The following is an 18,853-nucleotide window of genomic DNA, read 5'->3' on the forward strand; positions in this document are numbered from 1 at the left end:
AGCTGAGGGACAGGCGTGCTGTTGCCCTTTATGAAAGAGGCCGCTGGGAACATTGTGTTTTTGTGTGGATGCGTGTTTTCCTCTCTCTGGCACGTGCTCCTGGGAAAGGACTTGCGGGGCCCTGTGGTTGTTCTGCCTTTGACTGGTCAGGGAGCTGCCAGACTGTTTTCCCAAGTGGCTGACCTGTTTCCACTCCTGCCTGCAGGGTCTGAGGCTCGATTTCTCCGCGTCCTCCCCACACCGTCACATCACTGTCCCCCCTGGAGAACGGGAACGGTGCCCCCTGCACTTCCCTGCTGGCCAGGCAGGCCCAGACCTTCCCACATGGTCAGGTTTCCTGTGGGTCGTGACCATCGGAAAACACATATAGCATAACAGATATTTACATGACGATTCATAACAGGAGCAAACTCACAGTTATGAAGTAGCAACGAAAATAATTTTATGCTTGGGGGTCACCACAACATGAGGAACTGTATTAAAGGGTCGCAGCATTAGGAAGGTTGAGAACCGCTGCCTTAGAGCATCAGGAGAAGAAGCCGGCACCTGTCCTTGCTATCAAAGGCCGCGCTGCCTTCCTGGGGGCCTGGCATGAGGCAGTGCAGAGAGGAGAGGGCAGAGAGCCTGTTAGCGGCGGAAGTGGAAACTGGAATTGTTTCTTCCGTTTGCCGGAGCCTCACTGGTCTTCTCCCTCAATAGTCCAGGCTTATTTGGGCCTCAGGGCCGTGGGACTGCGACTCCTTTGTGTGCAGGTGATATGGCTGATGTCACCCATTTCTGGCATTCGGCGTCTCGTTATTTAGGTCTCAGCTTAGATGTCACCCCGAGCCACTGGGGTCCACCGAGAGCAATCCTTCCTCTCCAGCCCCCGCCTGGCCCCCCACGGCACTCCCCGTGGCGCTCTGGCAGCTAAAGTTATTCCATGGTGGACAGACGCCTGCTCACCTTTTGTGGCCTGACTGCTCCGCTCGGACCTGGCGGCGAACAGGACGCTGGCCTGCAGCTGTTGGCACTGATTCCCACCCTCAGCTCTCCTGGCCTCGGGCAGGCGCGTCACGCGTTAGTTAAATACATCTCCATCTCCATCTAGTTAGTAAATACATCTCCAACGAGGTGTTCACATTTAGGAAAATGTTTCGGGGACTTGCTCTCCTTGTGGACTCGGAAGGGGAGGGAGGGCAGGTGCGAGTGTGGTGGGAGAGGCAGGGGGTGAGCCAAGGAAAATGCCCCAGGAGCTCAGGGAGCCCCTGGAACAGTTCCCATCCTGCCTGTCTCGGAGCTGGCACCGCTGCACAGGGGACGGGCTCCGTGCCTTTGCAGACCCTCACCTGCGCCCGTCCCTGCCCGGCTTGGACCCCTTCTCCCAGCGGCAGGCCCATCCCACTTTCCCTTTAATTCTCCTCCCAGCTCTTCAGAAGCAGCAGTCCTTAGACACCCCCTCACGCCCTGCATGTCTCCTCAGTTATCATCTTAAGCGCCAACCAGACCTCTGAGGTTTAATGTGTATTCCCATGGCTCCCTGGGGGCTCTGGAAAAGCAGATTCCGGTGGAGTCGGGCAGGAGTGAGGTCTGAGGGCCTGCATTTCTGCAAACTTCCAGCTACACGGATACGCTGGTTCATGGACCAGCAAGTGTCTGTAGACTCTGGGTGGTCAGCGTCTCGATGTGGGGCTGCAGATTTTAAAAGCCGTATTGACGAATAAGACAGTACCTGGGCCGTCAGGTGTGTGTGTGTGTGTGTGTGTGGTGGGAGTCGGAAGCCAGGTGGTGAGGGGGATCTGCAAGTGTTGGTGAGAGCAAACGTGCTGCGTGTCCTAGCGGGCGAGGGAAGGGGGGCCTCGAGCCAGATCTGCGTGTCCCAGTACATCCCGTGGGCGCAGATGCCCTCAAGGTGCTCACGCAAAGATGGTGCTACTGTCTTTTGAGTCCAGAGTGTGCACCATGCCACGGTCCCTTCTCAGAGGTTGTGGAGCACGTCAGCGGAGTGGAGGCTCTGAGAAGCCCTGCAGGAGAGGAACTGGCCTCACTTTACCGTGAAGCCACGTCTTCGCGAGCAGTGCTCTCGCTGTTCCTCACGCTCGCATGCTTTGAGACTGGGAAGGGCTGCTGGGGGTGTGAGTGCCAAGTGCCCCGTGTGCGGGCGAAGACTGGAGATGCTCTCTGTGCGAACGTGCGTCTGACTGTGCACCGTGGGCTGCAGGCTCCCCTGTCAGAGGCCTGGGGGGTGGGTTTCAGACTCGCCGTGGAGTCCACGGGTTAGAGTGACCCCGATACAGAGTGACCCCGATACAGAGTGCATCTGTGGAAAGGGCTCTGTGTGACGGGGCCTGCTGCTCGGCTCCTCTTTATTTGTCCCCCCGCATTCTCTGCACCCCAAGGCACTCAGAGTGGACAGATGGCTGGACAGGGGGCAGTGTCCCTAACACTCCCACATCCCTGCTGTGGCTCAGTTTCTGCTTTTCTTTCAGACGGATGTTCCCTGTTCTAAAGATCAGTGTGACGGGGCTGGACCCCAATGCCATGTACTCCCTCCTGCTGGACTTTGTCCCCACGGACAGCCACCGCTGGAAGTACGTCAACGGGGAGTGGGTGCCGGCGGGCAAGCCCGAGGTCGCCAGCCACAGCTGCGTGTACATCCACCCAGACTCGCCCAACTTCGGGGCGCACTGGATGAAGGCACCCATCTCCTTCAGCAAGGTCAAGCTCACCAACAAGCTCAGCGGAGGCGGCCAGGTAGGAGCTCGGTGGCCTGGCCACCCGCCGCTCCGCGAACCCATGGAGAAGAAACAAGGGTGCATTTAGTCAATTAGAGGGGTCCTCACCGGCCTCTTCTCCCACAGAAGCCAATTACTCCCCCCACCCCACCCCCCAGTCCAAATGTAAACAGGAATAAACAGCTCTTAATTGGCGCTTTCAGTTTTTAATGGACTTCCTGATGTGAAGAGAGCGTTTACTTAATCACAGCCTCGCAGGGTGCCGGGAGGGGGAGCCGCGCGGCGCGTGGTTTTGTTATTCCCTCTCCCCTTTTGATTTTGGTGAGAGTGGCGTGTTGGCAGTGGACGAATGCCTTAATCGAAAGCCGCTCCTAATGAAATAATGGCTCCCTCCTCTTGGGCATTAGGATAATTGTCAGTAGAATATGGAATCAGCTTTGGGTTTGCAGGAAGGTCTTCAGGGCGAGTGAACAAGACGTGGGGGCTTCTTCCCCCCCCCCCCCCCGTTTTCTCTGGTCGGAGTCCGAATACCAGTGCTCCGTGTAGGGTTGTTGCTCACTTTATGAAATGTAGAATTTGGGGGGCATTAAAGGAAAGGCTTGTTACCCCCATATTTCGAGTGGCCAGCCTCTTAGCCTGCATTCTCTGCACCTCCACCATCTCTCCCTGCTCAGCCCCCGGGACGCAGGAGGTCATGTTTCAGCCCGGGGAGGGAGCTCCCCAAGTCTTGGCAGTTTCAGAGGTTCCCGTTCTTGTTAAAACAGGAAATGGGGAAGTAAACTGTTACCGCCTCCCACTTTCCAGCGCCTCTCAGTGGAGGCGTGGAGTGGGTGCTCCGTGACCGGCAGGTGTTGGCATCCCTACTCCTCAGGCACCTCCTGTGGGTGCAGCCACATCCGGGCACTGAATCCTGGGTCCTCCCATGAAGGAAACCAGTGCGGTTAAGGGCCACAGTCCACATCATTGCGCTGAAAATAGGGAGAGAAAAAGAAGGAAGGCAGGATTTGGGCAGAAAATGGAATAATCTTTAGAACAACTCCCTGGAAACCCACACCCAGCCTCCTCTAAGCTCCAACATCCTGGTCCCTGGGAGCTCCTGGGAGAATCCCCCTTCTTGCTCAGAGAGGTGTGGTGCGTCTCAAGGGGCCGGGGATGCCCCGTGTGTGGCCCTAAGTGGGTGGTGCTGAGCTTGGGGCGAACCATGGGACCCCCGGTCCATTACCCGCGAGAGCCCAGGCTCTGCATGGCTCGTCTTCCTCTTCTTGCATCTCAACAGATAATGCTGAATTCCCTGCACAAATACGAGCCCCAGGTTCACATAGTGCGCGTGGGAGGTGCCCATCGGATGGTCATGAACTGCTCCTTCCCTGAAACCCAGTTCATCGCTGTGACTGCCTACCAGAACGAGGAGGTCAGGGCGTGTGTGTGTGTGTGTGTGTGTGTGTGTGTGTGTGTGTGTGAGACCCGGAGGGCGTGGTGGGACAGGGAGGGGGTGCTTTTATTGCCATCACCCAGCTGGGGTGACAGGTAGGTTTTTCAGGGTTCAGACACTCGGCGGAGGCGAAGTTAAGCGGCCAGGTGGCTGCTTGCTGCTCCCTCTCGCCGGCTCCCGTCCATGAACCAACATGGACCAGGGCTGTCCCAGGGCTGGCCGTGGCCTGCAGGGAGCTGGGTGTCTGGAGAAAGGATCGTCGGGCGGGAGGGAAGAACGCGTTTTTGCCTGTTAGCGTTCATTCCACTGTGCACTGTGCGATTCGTTTACTGTGTGGGCTTTTAAAAGCAGGAAGCATGAGAAGGACAGGGCGCGCGCACGTGACTCCGCAGCCGCCTCCCTTTCTCCTGAGCTCCCCTCTCCTGCGCCAGGAAGAGCCGCGCGTCTTGGGCCTTTGCTGACGCACATGTTCTTTTCAATATTCGTTCAGTCAGCAGCTGTTTGTTGAGTGTTACTACCTGCTGGATGCTTTACGTGCTGGGAAACTGCAGTGAATAAAATACGTGTTCTGTGTCCTCAGGCACATATCCCAGTAGGGAGAGAGGAGGACCAAACATACACTGAGTGGCCAGATTATGACCACCTGACGTTTGTAGGCAAATTAGCTATAATTTCACGCTGAAGTTGCTAGAGGGCCAGACCATTACAAATAGGGAAGCAGGTTGTTTACCATGACAGTAGAAGTGATTTTTTTCTGAAGATATGGGTAAACGCGATTTGACAGCCTTTGAACATGGGATATATTTGAATGTGAGTGGCCAGATTATTATGACCACCCCATCAATACTTCGTTGGGCCACCTTTTGCCTTCAACACTGTGGCGATTCTTCTTGGCTTTGACTCCACGAGATGTTGAAAGGTGATGCGAGGAATCTGACACCATGCCTGATGAATAGCACTGTCCAGTTCTGTGAGATTTGATGGCTGTGGAACCAGCTGCCTGATGGCTCTTTTAACTTCGTCCCACAAATGCTCAATTGGATTGAGATCTGGTGATTGTGGGGGCCAGCTAAGCAAGGTAAAGTCTCCCTCATGTTCTTGAAACCACTCCGGCACAGTACGAGCACCGTGGCATGGCGCACTGTCTTGTTGGAAGAAGCCATCTCCATTGGGATACGCCATCAACGTGATAGGATGAACCTGATCAGCAACGATGCTTAGGTATGTGGTGCTATTCAGATGTTGTTCCACACGAATTAAAGGGCCCAAATCATGCCAGGAAAACATGCCCCAAACCATAACACTGCCCCCACCAGCTTGAAGGGTTGTATGCATGCATGTGGGGTGCATGCTTTCATGCTGTTTCTGCCAAATTCTCACTCTGTCATCTGCATGATGCAACTGGAAACGTGATTCATCGGACCACATGACTTTCTTCCAATGCTCAACTGTCCAATCCTTGTGTTCCTGTGTGAGTTGGAGACGTTTTATCTTGGTAACTGCAGACAGCAAAAGTGTTGAACAGGCCTTCGGCTTCCATATCCCATACGATGCAGTGTACGGCTAATTTGCCTACAAACGTCAGGTGGTCATAATAATCTGGCCACTCAGTGTGTTTGTGTATATATATATATATATATATATATATATATATATATATCCATCCCATGTTCAAAGGCTGTTAAATCGCATTGTTTATCCATATCTTCAGAAGAAAATCACTTCTACTGTCGTGGTAAACAACCTGGCCCTCTAGCAACTTCAGCGCGAAATTATAGCTAATTTGCCTACAAACATCAGGTGGTCATAATAATGTGGCCACTCAGTGCATATCACATGTGTATCGTATGTCTGATACGCGATGTATATATAGTATGTCAGGGGGCCCTGAAAAAAAATGAAGCAGGCTAAGGCCAGGGGGCATCGGATGACCGTGGATGGGAGTGAGAGCTTGTATCCCGTGCTAACCCGCCCCGTGGGTGGGCGACTGTTGAAGAATTAGGAGGTGATGCCGGACTCCTCTTGGCAAGGCTGGACTGCACGGCCTTACTTTCCACTTGGTTCCCAGGCTAGAAACCTAACTGGCATGCGGGAGCTGTTCAGTAATGGTTGAAAACAATGAATGACTAAGTCCAGGAAAGGTGCGGGCTCAGCACACGAGGCTTGCTCGTTTCCAGGGCTTTGGCCTGTCTTTGCTCACGTTCATGGCATCTGTTGTGTTCACCACAGGCCACGATAAAGCGCTCTGGCTAGAGACAGTGCGGTCGATCGTGGCTTTGTGCAGACATTAGCAAAGAAACGTGGAGGGGGGAGAGGAAGAGGCGGGGATGGGCCTGGTTTTACAGAAATTCCCAGGTGAAGAGGGAGGGTTCTGTCTGCCTGCCTGTCCTGCTTTCACTAACACTTCTTATCTTTGTGAACGTAAGATAACGGCTCTCAAAATCAAGTACAACCCCTTTGCCAAAGCCTTCCTGGATGCCAAGGAAAGGTGAGTAGAGACATTTCAGTAAAACCTGGTGCACTGATTTCTGCAAAGGTGGGACTCATGCTCCTCCAGAACGAGCTAGTAAAGCACTTGCTTTACTTTTTTTTTTAAAAAAAATATGTTTCTATTTATTTCAGAGAGAGTGAGAGGGAGAGAAACATCAGTGATGAGAGGGAATCCTTGATCGGCTGCCTCCTATATGCCCCACCTTGGGGGATCAAGCCTGCAACCTGGGCATATGCTCTGACTGGGAATCGAACCGTGACCTCCTGGTTCATGGTCGACACGCAACAACTGAGCCACTCTGGCTGGGCTGCACTTGCTTTATCTTTAATAGAAATGTTTTTAATAATCAATTTAATTTTTAACAAGATCCGTAAAACTCAACCAACTTATAATTATCTGTCCCTTATAATAGAAGTCTGGGAGAACCTCTAACTGGCAATACTTTGTCACCTGCCTTACTACAGATTCCGGAAGCTAGCACAACCACATTTAAAAAATAATTAAGTGGTTTAGAATTATACAGTTCACTCTGCCCTCCCCAAGTATCCCTGAGGACTGTGGATTCAGTAGGTTGGATTTTTCCAAAAACGACATTTAGCCTGGGAAGGTGAGTCATTCCTCTGAGCAGCTCGTACAGGTGAGCGGTTCACACCGTTCAGGTCTGAGAGAAGGAAGACTTCCGGGTGTGAGTGGTGCTTCTACCACGCTGGGCCAGGGACTTCCGTCCCCGTATCTTTCCTTCCGTTCCAGGAAAACATGAACAAGTAATGGTACTTGTTATAGACTTCTGTCAGCAAGGCCTGAGCACTGACATGATGCCGTTGGAAGTGGTCAGATTTTGTTGCCTGAGTCCAAGTCTTTTTTGATGCCTCCTACAACTGTCTGCTCCTTCTCATCACAAAGGCTCTGGGTCAATGGACAGCTGTTTGTAATGATGCCACAGGGTCTGTCCTGTCAATATTTGACTTAATTTTGAGGATGTAGAGGACATACTTATAACCCATTCAGATAAGCAAAGGCCTAAAGAAAACCTGCCTGGTGAGATGACAGAACCTGGATTCAGAATGCTGGTTGTGTGGTACAATCAGGAGAATGCAGGGCTTGGAGTGAGAGTCCTGTCTTGAGTCTGAGCTGCGCCATGGCCCACGTTGATCTGGCCGCCTTCCCCTTACCTCCCTGAGGTTCCTTTTTAAACCTTGTTTCCCTCACAGGATCGTGGGTGGGTCTAGCTCGGCACAGGTGAGGTTGTGCCTTGAAGTCCCCCGCATATCTTAGCTGTTCTGAGGGCTTGAATTTTACCAGGCCGGACCCACGGCCAGAAGTCAATAGGGTCAAACCAGGCAGAGAGAGTTATAAATACGAGAGTAACCCTGTAAAGCTGCGATTCGGAGAGCAGCGGCCCAGGTGGATGCAGTGCCTGGAGGGAGTGGGGGGGGGGGAGACAGCGGCTTCGGGGACAGGGGGTTCAATTTTCAAGAATGGCGGTCCTCTCTGAGATTCGGGGCGACTTGGCGCGGACGTGTGTGCCGGCTGGACAGCCATGGTGCGCTTCGTTCCTCTTCCAGGAACCACCTGAAAGATATCCCGGAAGCGATCTCCGAGAGCCAGCACGTGGCCTGTCCCCACCGTGAGTTGGGTGAACTCGGCGTGGGAGGCGCCTGGGGCGACACCAGGAGCCAACACCGCCACAGCAGGCTCTCCACCAAACCTCCCATCACCACCCAGCGGGTTATTTCTTTCTCTCAAGACAAGTCTGTGCCCTGGCGGGAGTTCCCAGAGAGGCAGAGACAGAGAGACGGAGATGGAGACAGAGAGACAGAGACGGAAATGGAAACAGAGACAGAGATAGAGAGACAGAGACAGAGACAGAGAGACAGAGAAAGACAGACAGAGAGAGACAGAGACAGAGACAGAGAGACAGAGACGGTCACAGATGGAGACAAAGTAGAGACAGACGTTGTCAGTATATAGAAATGCAACTGATTTTTTGCGTTGATTTTATGTCCTGTAAGTTTGCTGAATTTGTTTATTAGTTCTAACATCTGTGTGTGTGTGTGTGTGTGTGTGTGTGTGTGTGTGTGTGTGTAATCTTTAGGGTTTTCTCCCTATAAGATCATGTCATCTGTGAACAGAGATAACTTTATTTCTTCCTTTCCAATTTTGGTGCCTTTTCTTTGTTTTTTCTTTATTTTTTAATTTTGATGTTTTTGCCTAATTGCTCCGGGTGGGACCTCCAGTATCACGGTGAATAGAAGTGGCAAGAATGGGTGTCTCTGTCGTCTGACCTCAGAGGAAACGCTCTCAGTTTTGGACTGAGCTTGTTGTAAGCTGTGGGCTTGTCAGATGTGGCCTTCATGATGTTGCCCAATTTCCTTTTATTCCTAGTTCGCTGAGTGTTGTTTTTTTAATCATGAAAGCATGCAGATGCATTTTTTGCATCAATTGAGGTGATTATTCACAAACAAATTTCTATGAACTATTCTGCAGCCTCCCACAATATTCTGCAAGATTCTTGCTGCCCAGGCATGCTAGTGGCTCCCCATCTTTTTGCTTTTCGGATCCTCTTTGTGGGGGTGGGGGCACAGAGAGGCCGTCACCCCTCCTGTGTAACCACAACAAACAGTCCCAGTGGCTGCAGCTGACACCTCCTTCTTAGACAGACTTTTGATTTCACTCAGTGAAGTCAGAGCACCTTACGCGTTGAGCTTCCATTAGTGTATGCATCCCAACAGTCTTCTATATTGCTATGGTTCCAGTGCCACAAACCTGGCTAGGACCTGCTGTCCATCTCCAGAGAAGCCGGCGAGCTGTGCCATGCGTGGAAGGGGGCAGGGGTGGTCTCTGTTCCACGGCGGACGTTCAGTGTGGTCCACACAGAAGCAGAGCTGTGCACGGTGGCGGGGAACCCGACTGGCGGTGTCAGTGTGTCTTCCTCTCTGTCCTAGTGGGCGGCTGGATCTTCTCCAACCCGGATGGAGTGTGCTCGGCCGGGAACGCCAATTTCCAGTATGCGCCTCCTCTGCCTCTGTCTGCCCCTCACACCCACCACGGCTGTGAGCGCTACGCTGGCCTCCGCGGGCACCGGCCGGCCCCTTACCCATCCGCGTACATGCACAGGACCCATTCTCCCTCAGGTGTGTGGCTTTGCTCACTGAACCCCAGGCACGGGGGTGGGGTGGGATGGGGGGGTGGGGGAGAGAGATGGATAAACCGTAAAAGAAGTGTCTGAAGATGAAAGAACCCCTTTCATGGAACACAGGTAATATCATTGCATGTTGCTATTTTAATGTTTTCTTTTGTATACTAATAGTTGGATTTAGATAGGACATTGCTAGCGTTTTGTAATTTTCGTAAGACACCGAGTCTCCTGGTTTGTGATGGGTGTGATGGCGCAGGGCATGGTGCCCGGAGCAATTCCAGGCTTCGCCTCAAAAACCAGGTTGGAGGTGCGTCTGAGACAGCCGCTTGCTGCCTTCACGGGGCTTTTCTGCAGTTACAGGGCTCAGTCCTGGGAGCTCGGGCCCGCCCTGAGGCGCTGCCCGGAAGGCCTCGGGGGCGGTCACTCTGCACCAGGCTTGCGTAGGATTAGTTGAAGGCACACAGAGCCAACCTTGATAATTTTCGGTCTGATTACTTTTTACGTTGACGCTGATGTGTGCTTTTACCCTCACTGACTGCTGCCTTGCCCGCGCTGGCCTGTGTCAACCCCTTGCCTGGCTATTTTTATGAAGAAGGGGGCAAGGGAACCAAGGATGGGTTTCTCATTCAGTTATTTATGCAAAAAATATTTATCAGAGGCCAATGGGATTCCTGGTTCTGCCCACGAACAAGTCAGACCCTCAAGGAGCTTCCATCCTCAGATGGGGAGACTGACATGAAACCAGACCAACAAGTCAAGTCCGTGGCTGGGAGGAGGAGGAGGTGTTAAGCCTGCAGTGCCGGGACATGTGAGCCCGTGTCTGCAGAGGACTTTCCTGGTCACCAGCACCCGTCCCCGTGCCCCTGCCTGCGTCCTGGCGACCTTGACAGCTGCCGCAGGAGGGAGAGTGGAGCTTAATGCCTGACACTGAGCAGTGTTCTCACTCACTTCCTGGTTCTTTCCGTGGTCAGCACACGAAACGCGCCCTCAGAGAATAGCCCCAGGCTCTTCCAGGCCATTGGGGTGTAGGTCTTCCCTGGAGGGGCTCAGGGCTGCATGAATCCACACGTCACTCATCACACTACACGGTGGCAGCACTAAGGTGGTCCTGGCCTGAGCGTCCCCCGGAACCTCTTAGAAGGTGGGCTCTCAGGTTCTCCTTGTGAAAGAGGCTGTGTTTTAACCAGGTTCCGGGTGACTTTGACGCACAGGAGAGTTCGAGAAGCATTCTGTAAAACACACAGGCCAAGGTGCTGAGGGGAAAGGGGCAGATCTGCCCAGAGGGGTTAATGCTGGAGATCTGGAGGCTGCGTGGAAAACGAGGGGTGGGTGGGCGGGGTGAAGGATGGGCGACATGGGACACACGCAGAGGTGAAGGGCATCGTGGATGATCGTGGTGTGAGCGAAGACCCAGGAGGGCGAGGGCCGGGAGTCCGGGGAATGGATGAGGAACAGGGTAGAGAGAGGGGAAGGAGAAGACGCAGAGCGGAGGCTGAAGAAGTTGTACGTGCCAATCAGGTGAGGAGTGACTTGGCCAGGTGGATAGGTCGGAAACCTCTCTCTCCTCTTTCGCCCTCCTTCCTCTCTCTTGTACTGACAGTATGTACGCAGGTGGAGATTCAGAGACACAGACGACACTGCTTCTGAGAGGTTAAGTCCACCTGAGGCTGCTGAGAGGAGTAGGTCCTGGACCTCAGACAGCTCAGCTGAGGCCCTGGGGGCCCTGAGCTTGGCCTGAGGGGAATGACATCGTAAGTGCGACGTGAGTTAGCCGGGCTGCACCTCAGCGGGCACTCAGCCTCAGCCTCGCCCGTATGGCGGAGATGAGCGTGTGGCGTATGGCTGACGTGAAAAATCCAAGCCTCCCCTCCTTTCTGTTTCCCTCAGAAATGCTAACAGCTACTGGCACCTGTAGGCAAGCCATGGCTGTGATGGCCCCGGGATAGGGTCACTGGTCACCATTTCGTAGGTGTGCATGCTCCCTCAACTGTTGTTATTTCTCCAAAGTGAACTTGCTAGAAAGCTCCGGCAACAACCTGCAAGTTTTCTCCGGAGCTGACAGCTGGACTTCCATCTCCTCCACGCCCCACGCCAGCATCCTGTCCGTCCCACACACCAGCGGCCCCATCAACCCTGGGCCCAGGTAAGACAACGCCGGCAGCTGCTCCCTGACTGGGGGGTGAACGTCATCACGAGGACCCCAGTGCCTTCTCTCCCGAGGGGCCTGGTCTAAGCCATTCCCAACTTCTCAGCAATGGGGCAGCAAGGGTCAGTAACAGGCGGACCTTTCACTCCCGCAAGAAACTGGTGGGAAAGGACTGCTCAGTGTTTTTTTTAAGGTTAAAGATTTTGGCTGGGTCATGTGTCTCACACCAGGGAGACGCACTGAACTGTGGTGGTCGCAGGTAGGCGATGGACACAGGGGAGTTGAAGGGGGAAGGTGAATGCACACTGAGGATGCAAGGCCTTTGATGGTCCATGTTCTTATCAGCCGCTGTCCTCACGGGGCAGGGAGTGGGTGCTTGGCCCAGAGTGTAGGTGACAGGCCGCGTGCAGGCAGGACCCAGCGCCTGACGCTCACAGAGACCTGGTTAGTTCTGACTCTGGAAATCAGTGCGGGCGGTGAAGGCAAGGGCGCCTGAAGTTGGATGGACGTGGGCTGGAGTCCCGGCTCTCTCTCTATTGTCTCTGTGACCCTGGGCGGGCTTTCTTGGCCTTACTGAGCTTCGGCTGTCCTACCTGTAATAATGTGAGCTGCTGTAGAGTTAGAGTCAGATCAAGATAGAAAATGCAGTAAAATGCTTTGGAAGCAGCAAGTTCTATCTCCGTGTCAGCTGCTACGTTCAACAGAGGTGTGCAGGGTGTGAAGAAGGTCCATAAAGGGGTTCAAATGACAGGAGCGGGTTGGGGGGATCAGAGGGCCTGTGATTTTGCAGGTGGAGAGCAGGCTAGATGCAGGGCCTTGGTCTACAGCAGCACTTCTCACTCTCCATGCGCGTCAGACTCGCCTGGGATGTTGTCACAATGCACCGCGGGGCCCGAGACCTGCGTTTGCCACAGGCTTCCAGGTGTTGCCGTGTTGCTGTAAATGGTGATCTTGGTGTTGCTGTGGCCACAGGGTCTCGTGTCATGCTGTCCCGGCAGCTGCCACCTGTCGCCGGCGGCTCCTGACTGTGACACGTGGCTCGCCCCTATTGAGACCCTCAGCAGGGGCTGGCACACACAGAAGTTAGAAGACGGAGAACGAAGCAAAGAACAAAAAACTCAATGATTGTTTACCCCCACTGCAGAATGTGAAGTAATACCGTAAATATTTTCAGTTACATAGAATATGATTAGCAATAAGATCTTTTTGTTTTTCCTTCTTGAAAGAGTGGCCACGAGGAAGTGTGCCTGGATCATGGCTCACGTTTTAGTCCAAGCAGGTAGTGCCCGACTGAGGGTCTCAGGGAAACGCCCTGGCCTGGGCCGAGGCAGGAGTGAGAGAGAATGTCCTTGAAGATGTGGAGCCGTCCCGGCCTCGTTCTCTACTCGGTGCTGTGGGCGTCAGGGACAGCGCTCAGAGGTGTCCACAGGCCGGCATTATGCTCTGTTTCACTGACCGAGGAAAACCAAAGCTGAGCCGCATTAAAAGCTCCCAAAGGCCACACAGCCAGAGCTGGGCTTCCCTGCACAGGAGCCACCAGGAAGGGCTGCTGTTGCAGGAGAAACCGGGGCGCAATCAGGCCAGCTGAGCCGGGGGAGAGAGTCCGGGCCTGGGCTGCAGGCTGTGTGTGGCCCAGCGGCGAGGGAAATCGGGCTGAGTGCGCTGTGGCTGCTGCCTCTGCTTCCCCTCGGGGTGGGGTTCCAGGGGTGGGCAAACTTTTTGACTCGAGGGCCACAATGGGTTCTTAAACTGGACCGGAGGGCCGGAACAAAAGCATGGATGGAGTGTTTGTGTGAACTAATATAAATTCAAAGTGAACATCATTACATAAAAGGGTACAGTCTTTTTTTTTTTTTTAGTTTTATTCATTTCAAACGGGCCAGATCCGGCCCGCGGGCCGTAGTTTGCCCACGGCTGGGTTAGCCCCTTCCGCCTCCATAAAGACTGTGGGGGTCAGAGCATCACTGGGGGCAGGCACCTGTAACCAGGCAGCACTTTAACGGGATGCAGACTCCACGTCCGAACGCTGGCTAAGGCGCGGAGCACTGGGGTCCTGCTGCCGGCCCCCTTGCTGCCACTTCCATCTGGTTGTAAGTTAAGGTGACAATCAGCTGGAATGCTTTGGAAAGTCCTGACCCCCAGGCATGGCCAGACTAGGCACGCCAGGGTCTCGGAGGGTGGGACCCAGGCGGCAGGGTATACAGACCTCGCTGGGTGACTCAGTGCAGCCAGGTGAGAGAAAAGGCGCTGTCAATAAGAGGATCAGGAAGGGCCCGTCCGCCTCTGTGCCAGGGCAGAGCTGGACTAAGGGCCCCAGGGGGAAGACTCATTGTAACAGCTGCCATCTACTGGGAGCCATGCGCCAGGCGCCACGGAATCCTCCAACAACATCGGAAGGTCTGCATAATTATCCCCAATCTCGAAGACCGGGCTCAGAGATATTACATAATTTGGCCAAGGTCACGAGCTAACAGTGGTTGAGGTGGCCTTCAGTGCCAGGCTTTCTGACCCCAGCGTGTCCTGGTTACTGCACCACATCGCCCCGCCTGGCCAGGGAGACCTCTTTCTTCCTGCCCTTCGCACAGGCTGGGCCAGGAAGGCCCAGAGACGGAAATTGCTGTGTTGGAAAGTGAACAGCTTGTTTGTGGCAGGGCCAGCTTCAAACTTCAGGTCTCAGCACACCTAATCCTGTCCTTCCCCGCTCATCTCGCCGCTCCCCTCGGCTTCTCTGCAGAATCAGGGTCAGTGTGTCAGAGCCACAGTAAAGCCACGGCCAGGTGCCCCTTCCAGCCCCACGGCCTCTCAGTATCATATGTGCTTGTCGGGCGATCGTTTTGGGAATGTCATCACACATCCTGCCTCTCGTTCTGTCTCTGCAGCCCCTACCCGTGCCTGTGGACCATCAGCAACGGTGGCGGGGGCCCTGCCGGGCCGGGCCCCGATGTGCATGCCGGGTCTCCGGGAGCATTTCTCCTGGGCAACCCTGCTGTGACTTCGCCCCTCTCCACCCAGGCGCCCACTTCGGCGGCGGTGGAGGTTCTGGGGGAGCCCTCGCTGACCAGCATCGCCGTGTCCACTTGGACAGCGGTGGCCTCGCATCCGTTTGCAGGCTGGGGTGGCTCGGGTGGGGGTGGGCGCCATTCTCCCTCCACGCTGGACAGCTAGGCAGGGTCCGAGGGCAGGGGTCCACAGAGAACCTTCCATGTGTGCAGCACCTAGAAACCCCGATCCCAGTGAGTGAGGCTGCAGGGGGTGGGCTCCTCCAGAAGCTGACTGGCAGGTTGTTCAGCGAGGGTGAGGCTAATGATGTACTGGGTCTTTCTACCACTTTCTGTTTGCGATCTCATTTTCTCCGCAGCGGATTTCTCTATGCTCGGGCAACAGCGGTTCGCCGAATACCCTCCTGTGCCTTGCCCCTACTCCCAAGTGATTGTAGACGGTGACACTTCTTCTAAGTGAAGAAGAAGTACATGACACTAACTTCTGTTAAAGTGAGCTCCAAGTTTGCCTGCCATGGCCACCGCTTTGTGGGTTTGTGCAGCCCTGGAGGGTGTGTGGCCACCAGGCTTCTACTCTGAGAGCAAGAGAGGCTGTAACTCAGCGTGAAGGTAGCAGAGATAGAGCCAATCACACAATCCCGCAGGGAGCCTGGCATCGAGGTCAGATCACGCACTCCCTTGCTCAGTAACCTTCGATGGCTCACCAGTGCCTGCAGAGCGGAGTCACACGTAACCACCAGGAGACCCTCTACGGCCCGGGCTCGCCGCTTCTGCAGCTGAGCTCCCTGCTACCTGGCAGCACCCGCGTGTCAATCGAGGGAGACACTGCCTCGGTGCTCTGTGCGTTCAGTGGACTTTCCCACCGCTGTGCCTCTGACCCGAGCTGCCCTCTGTCTAGTCCCACTGTGCATCCTATCCCTCTCCCCGCCTTGCCCAAGTGCCACGCCCTGCACCAGCCCTGCCCTGCCCTGCCCGGGGCATTGCTATAGCCAATGCCCCACCCAGGCACACTCCACTGTGCCCTGCCCCGGCTCGCCCCTGCTTTGCCTCTGGCGTGGAGCTCACCTCTTTCAGCCTGTGCTTTTCTTATCTGTGAGTGTGTCTCTCCCAGAGACTGTGAGCCCCTTGGGGGCGAGGCCTAGCCTTGACTTTGTGCCCCACAGCTCCTGGATCTGTGCCTTGCCTACCGTAGGTGCCCAATAAACCTTGGTTCAGCTGAACTGGTGTGAAGTATGTTTGCTAAAGGACAGAGCTCAGAGACAATTGGCCGGGACAGGGTAGCCTGTCAGTGTGGGAGCCTGGGTCACGCTGGACAGCCAGGTCTCAGTGCCTGCTGACACACGGCGATGGTGTGGGCTAGCACTGGTCCGTGGCTCCCTGCACCTGGGTCACCTGGAGCACCTGCTAGGATACAGATTCCCGGGCACACTCCACACCTATGGGTCAGAACCACGGGGCTGGAATCCAGGAATGTGCATTTCAAACAAGGGCTCCAGACAATGGACACGGAGTTGTTTGAAAAGACTTGCCTAGAATAGAGAAATAAAACGATAAATACTCTAGGAACCTCATTACAGATAAAAATCCCAACCTCTGTCTCAGCCAAGCTCATTGCTGTAGCCCATGCCCCAACCAAGGTCATTGCTATAGCCCATGCCCCAGCCAAGGTCATTGCTGTAGCCAATCGCAAAATCACTGTTTCATTGGTTCTCCCTTGCCTCTCCTACCCACTACCGGATGTGATGATAACCCAGGGGCGAGGTGTCCAGACGCGGTGGTGAGTGGCTCTCCCGGCATTGATGTCACACTGCCCTGACAGAGTGGCCACTGAGGGAGCCCAAGGTTCTGCTTGGAGCCCGGCAGTGGTCAGCTGCTCCCACCACTGTTCCACCGGCTGAGCCCATACAAACCTGTCCATGCCAAGCCTTGGTCTGGGCGTGCCAACATGGCCCTCTTGCGTCCTTGGTTCTTTCTACAGAAAAGGGCCCTTTAACACATGCCATTCCATTTTGGAAATAATGCCACTCCTACCACACGGTGACCTGGAAAGCCACCTGACCGCACTCAGGTTGCGGGGCCAGAGCTCCGGGTCCCTTGAGTGTGGGTGATGAGGCACGATGTACCCACACACTGCCCTTTGCAAAGCTGCCTGGTTGGCACACCCACAGACAGGACTCTTTCCTTCCCCAGGCCCTCTGCCCTGCCATCAGAGGCCACTGAGATACTGATATATCGGCATCTCGGCAAGATGGTACGTTGTAAGTTGTAAGAAGTGGCCCTTTCTCGTTCTGCTAGAAGCTGAGGCTGTCGTAGCCTCCTGTTGCCCCTGCGGGTTCTGCGCCAGTCCCTACAGCAGGGGCCACGCACCAAAGGGCTGGCAAATGCTAACGGCTCTATGGAAACCTATCTGTAGTCTCACCCGTTCTGCCCCTGCCCCAGCCTGGAGCAGACAGGAGAGGCCAGGGGCCCAGGGCAGCGAGAGCCTGCAGCCTTCATTCCCTGTCCACTTCCCCGGCTCAGATGAATGGGGTCCTCCTGGTGAATGACGTAAGCATGGGCTGGGCTGGGGGTGCGTGCGCCTCATTGGCCTGGGAGCCTGCGATGATGCTGAAACGCAGTGCAGCAGCTGCGTGCAGGCCCATGGGTGTCAGCCCTGCAGCGGGAGCCGTGAGCTTTCTGGTGTTTTCTCCATAGTCCGGCCCATTTCTGACTGGGAGGAACAACCCTTGATTGCTTGTCAGTTTTAAAAAATGACAGTCTCTGAAGTTTTAGAGAAACTTTGGAGCATCTTCGTCACCCAGCTCATTGTAGAGGGAAACAGCGCCATGTCGGGTTTCTGGCGGGTCGCATGACATTGAAGAGGAGCTTAAGTCCCACCTGCACAGAAGAGTCCATGCAGCTCCTTTAGGGGGTGGTGTACATTCTCACTCTCCCTAAGGCCTGGCCTATTTGAAGGGTCTCCCTTGAGGGGCCTTGTAGGCCTGCGTGGCCTCACCAGCCCTCTCCCCGTGAGTGAGGCAGCTTCAGCTCCAAACACCTCTGCCTACTGGGCAGAAGCCAGGCGCTGGCAGGACTGCTGACTCCCTAGTGCCCCTCAGTGGGCACCTCCTGGGATGGGTAAGGGTGGGAGGTGGTAACTGAGGAGAGTGAAAATGTTACCCTGTCGCTCGCGGGAGCGAGGTGGAAGTCCTGGGGGTACCACCGAAATAAGCATCTTCAGGGGCCCCCACGGGAGGATGGGATGTGGAAGAAGGCCCCACTGGAGGGACTTACATTCCTCAGGCCCAATGTCCCACTTCCCCCAGGCCGGTCCTGCAAGGGGCCTCTGGGGCTCAGCAGAGCCGGGAGGAGGGCCAGTGACCAGAGCTTCCGTTCCATGTTGCAGCCGGATGCGGTTCGGCATCCAAGCTAATTGCAGCCTATTCGTCCGTGTGTGGGGTCCACCATGGCCGTGTGCCACGTGGGCGCAGGGAGCGATCCGCCTACCACAGGAGTCACAGAAGACAGCGCCTTGGAGCCAAGAGAGTCTGGAAGTTTCGTGGGCTTGCAGTGGCCATGCCCATCCAGGCCATTAATTTGTTTTCAGGTATGACTGGAAGACAGGTAGGCGCCTTCCCAGGTCACTCCGACCTTTACTGGGCATGCGTCTAAATTGCCTTTGTCTGGTTTCTTCCCCCATCAGCCAGTGGGGGACAGACGTGGAGAGTGTTAAATGCAGCGTTTTGGCAAAGCTGTAGAAATGGCCTGCCTATATCCAGTTTTCCCTTGTTCCCTTCCCTGTTAAATAATAGCCAGGTTATTACAACGGCATCAAAACACTTTCGTTATTAAGACGAAAATCTCAATAAAAGCTGTTTGCAGCCTGGCAGCTACTGGCCTCTTCCCCCATTACTTCTCATCCCTGGGAAGCCAGGGGGTCCTTGGGAAACAGG

At 54.9% G+C, this 18,853-nt stretch overlaps 1 protein-coding gene across 4 annotated transcripts in view; it reads left to right on the forward strand.

The window, feature by feature from the left end:
- LOC118672716 (vesicle transport protein SFT2B) overlaps positions 1 to 16,132 on the forward strand; it is a 50,800-nt gene extending 34,668 nt beyond the window's left edge. For 3 of the 4 annotated variants that reach the window (XM_036342380.1, XM_036342379.1, XM_036342378.1), the window contains 7 exons: positions 2,469 to 2,733; positions 3,991 to 4,125; positions 6,573 to 6,634; positions 8,203 to 8,264; positions 9,583 to 9,771; positions 11,784 to 11,919; positions 14,802 to 15,087. In XM_036342380.1, the coding sequence (XP_036198273.1) occupies positions 2,469 to 2,733; positions 3,991 to 4,125; positions 6,573 to 6,634; positions 8,203 to 8,264; positions 9,583 to 9,771; positions 11,784 to 11,919; positions 14,802 to 15,087 (1,135 nt within the window). Of the gene's footprint in view, positions 1 to 2,468; positions 2,734 to 3,990; positions 4,126 to 6,572; positions 6,635 to 8,202; positions 8,265 to 9,582; positions 9,772 to 11,783; positions 11,920 to 14,801 lie in introns of all 4 variants that reach the window. The other variant, XM_036342377.1, reaches the window with a different exon arrangement.
- Positions 16,133 to 18,853: the final 2,721 nt, after the last annotated feature.

This window comes from Myotis myotis, unplaced genomic scaffold, assembly GCF_014108235.1.
Source record: "Myotis myotis isolate mMyoMyo1 unplaced genomic scaffold, mMyoMyo1.p scaffold_m19_p_18, whole genome shotgun sequence".
NCBI lineage: Eukaryota > Metazoa > Chordata > Mammalia > Chiroptera > Vespertilionidae > Myotis > Myotis myotis.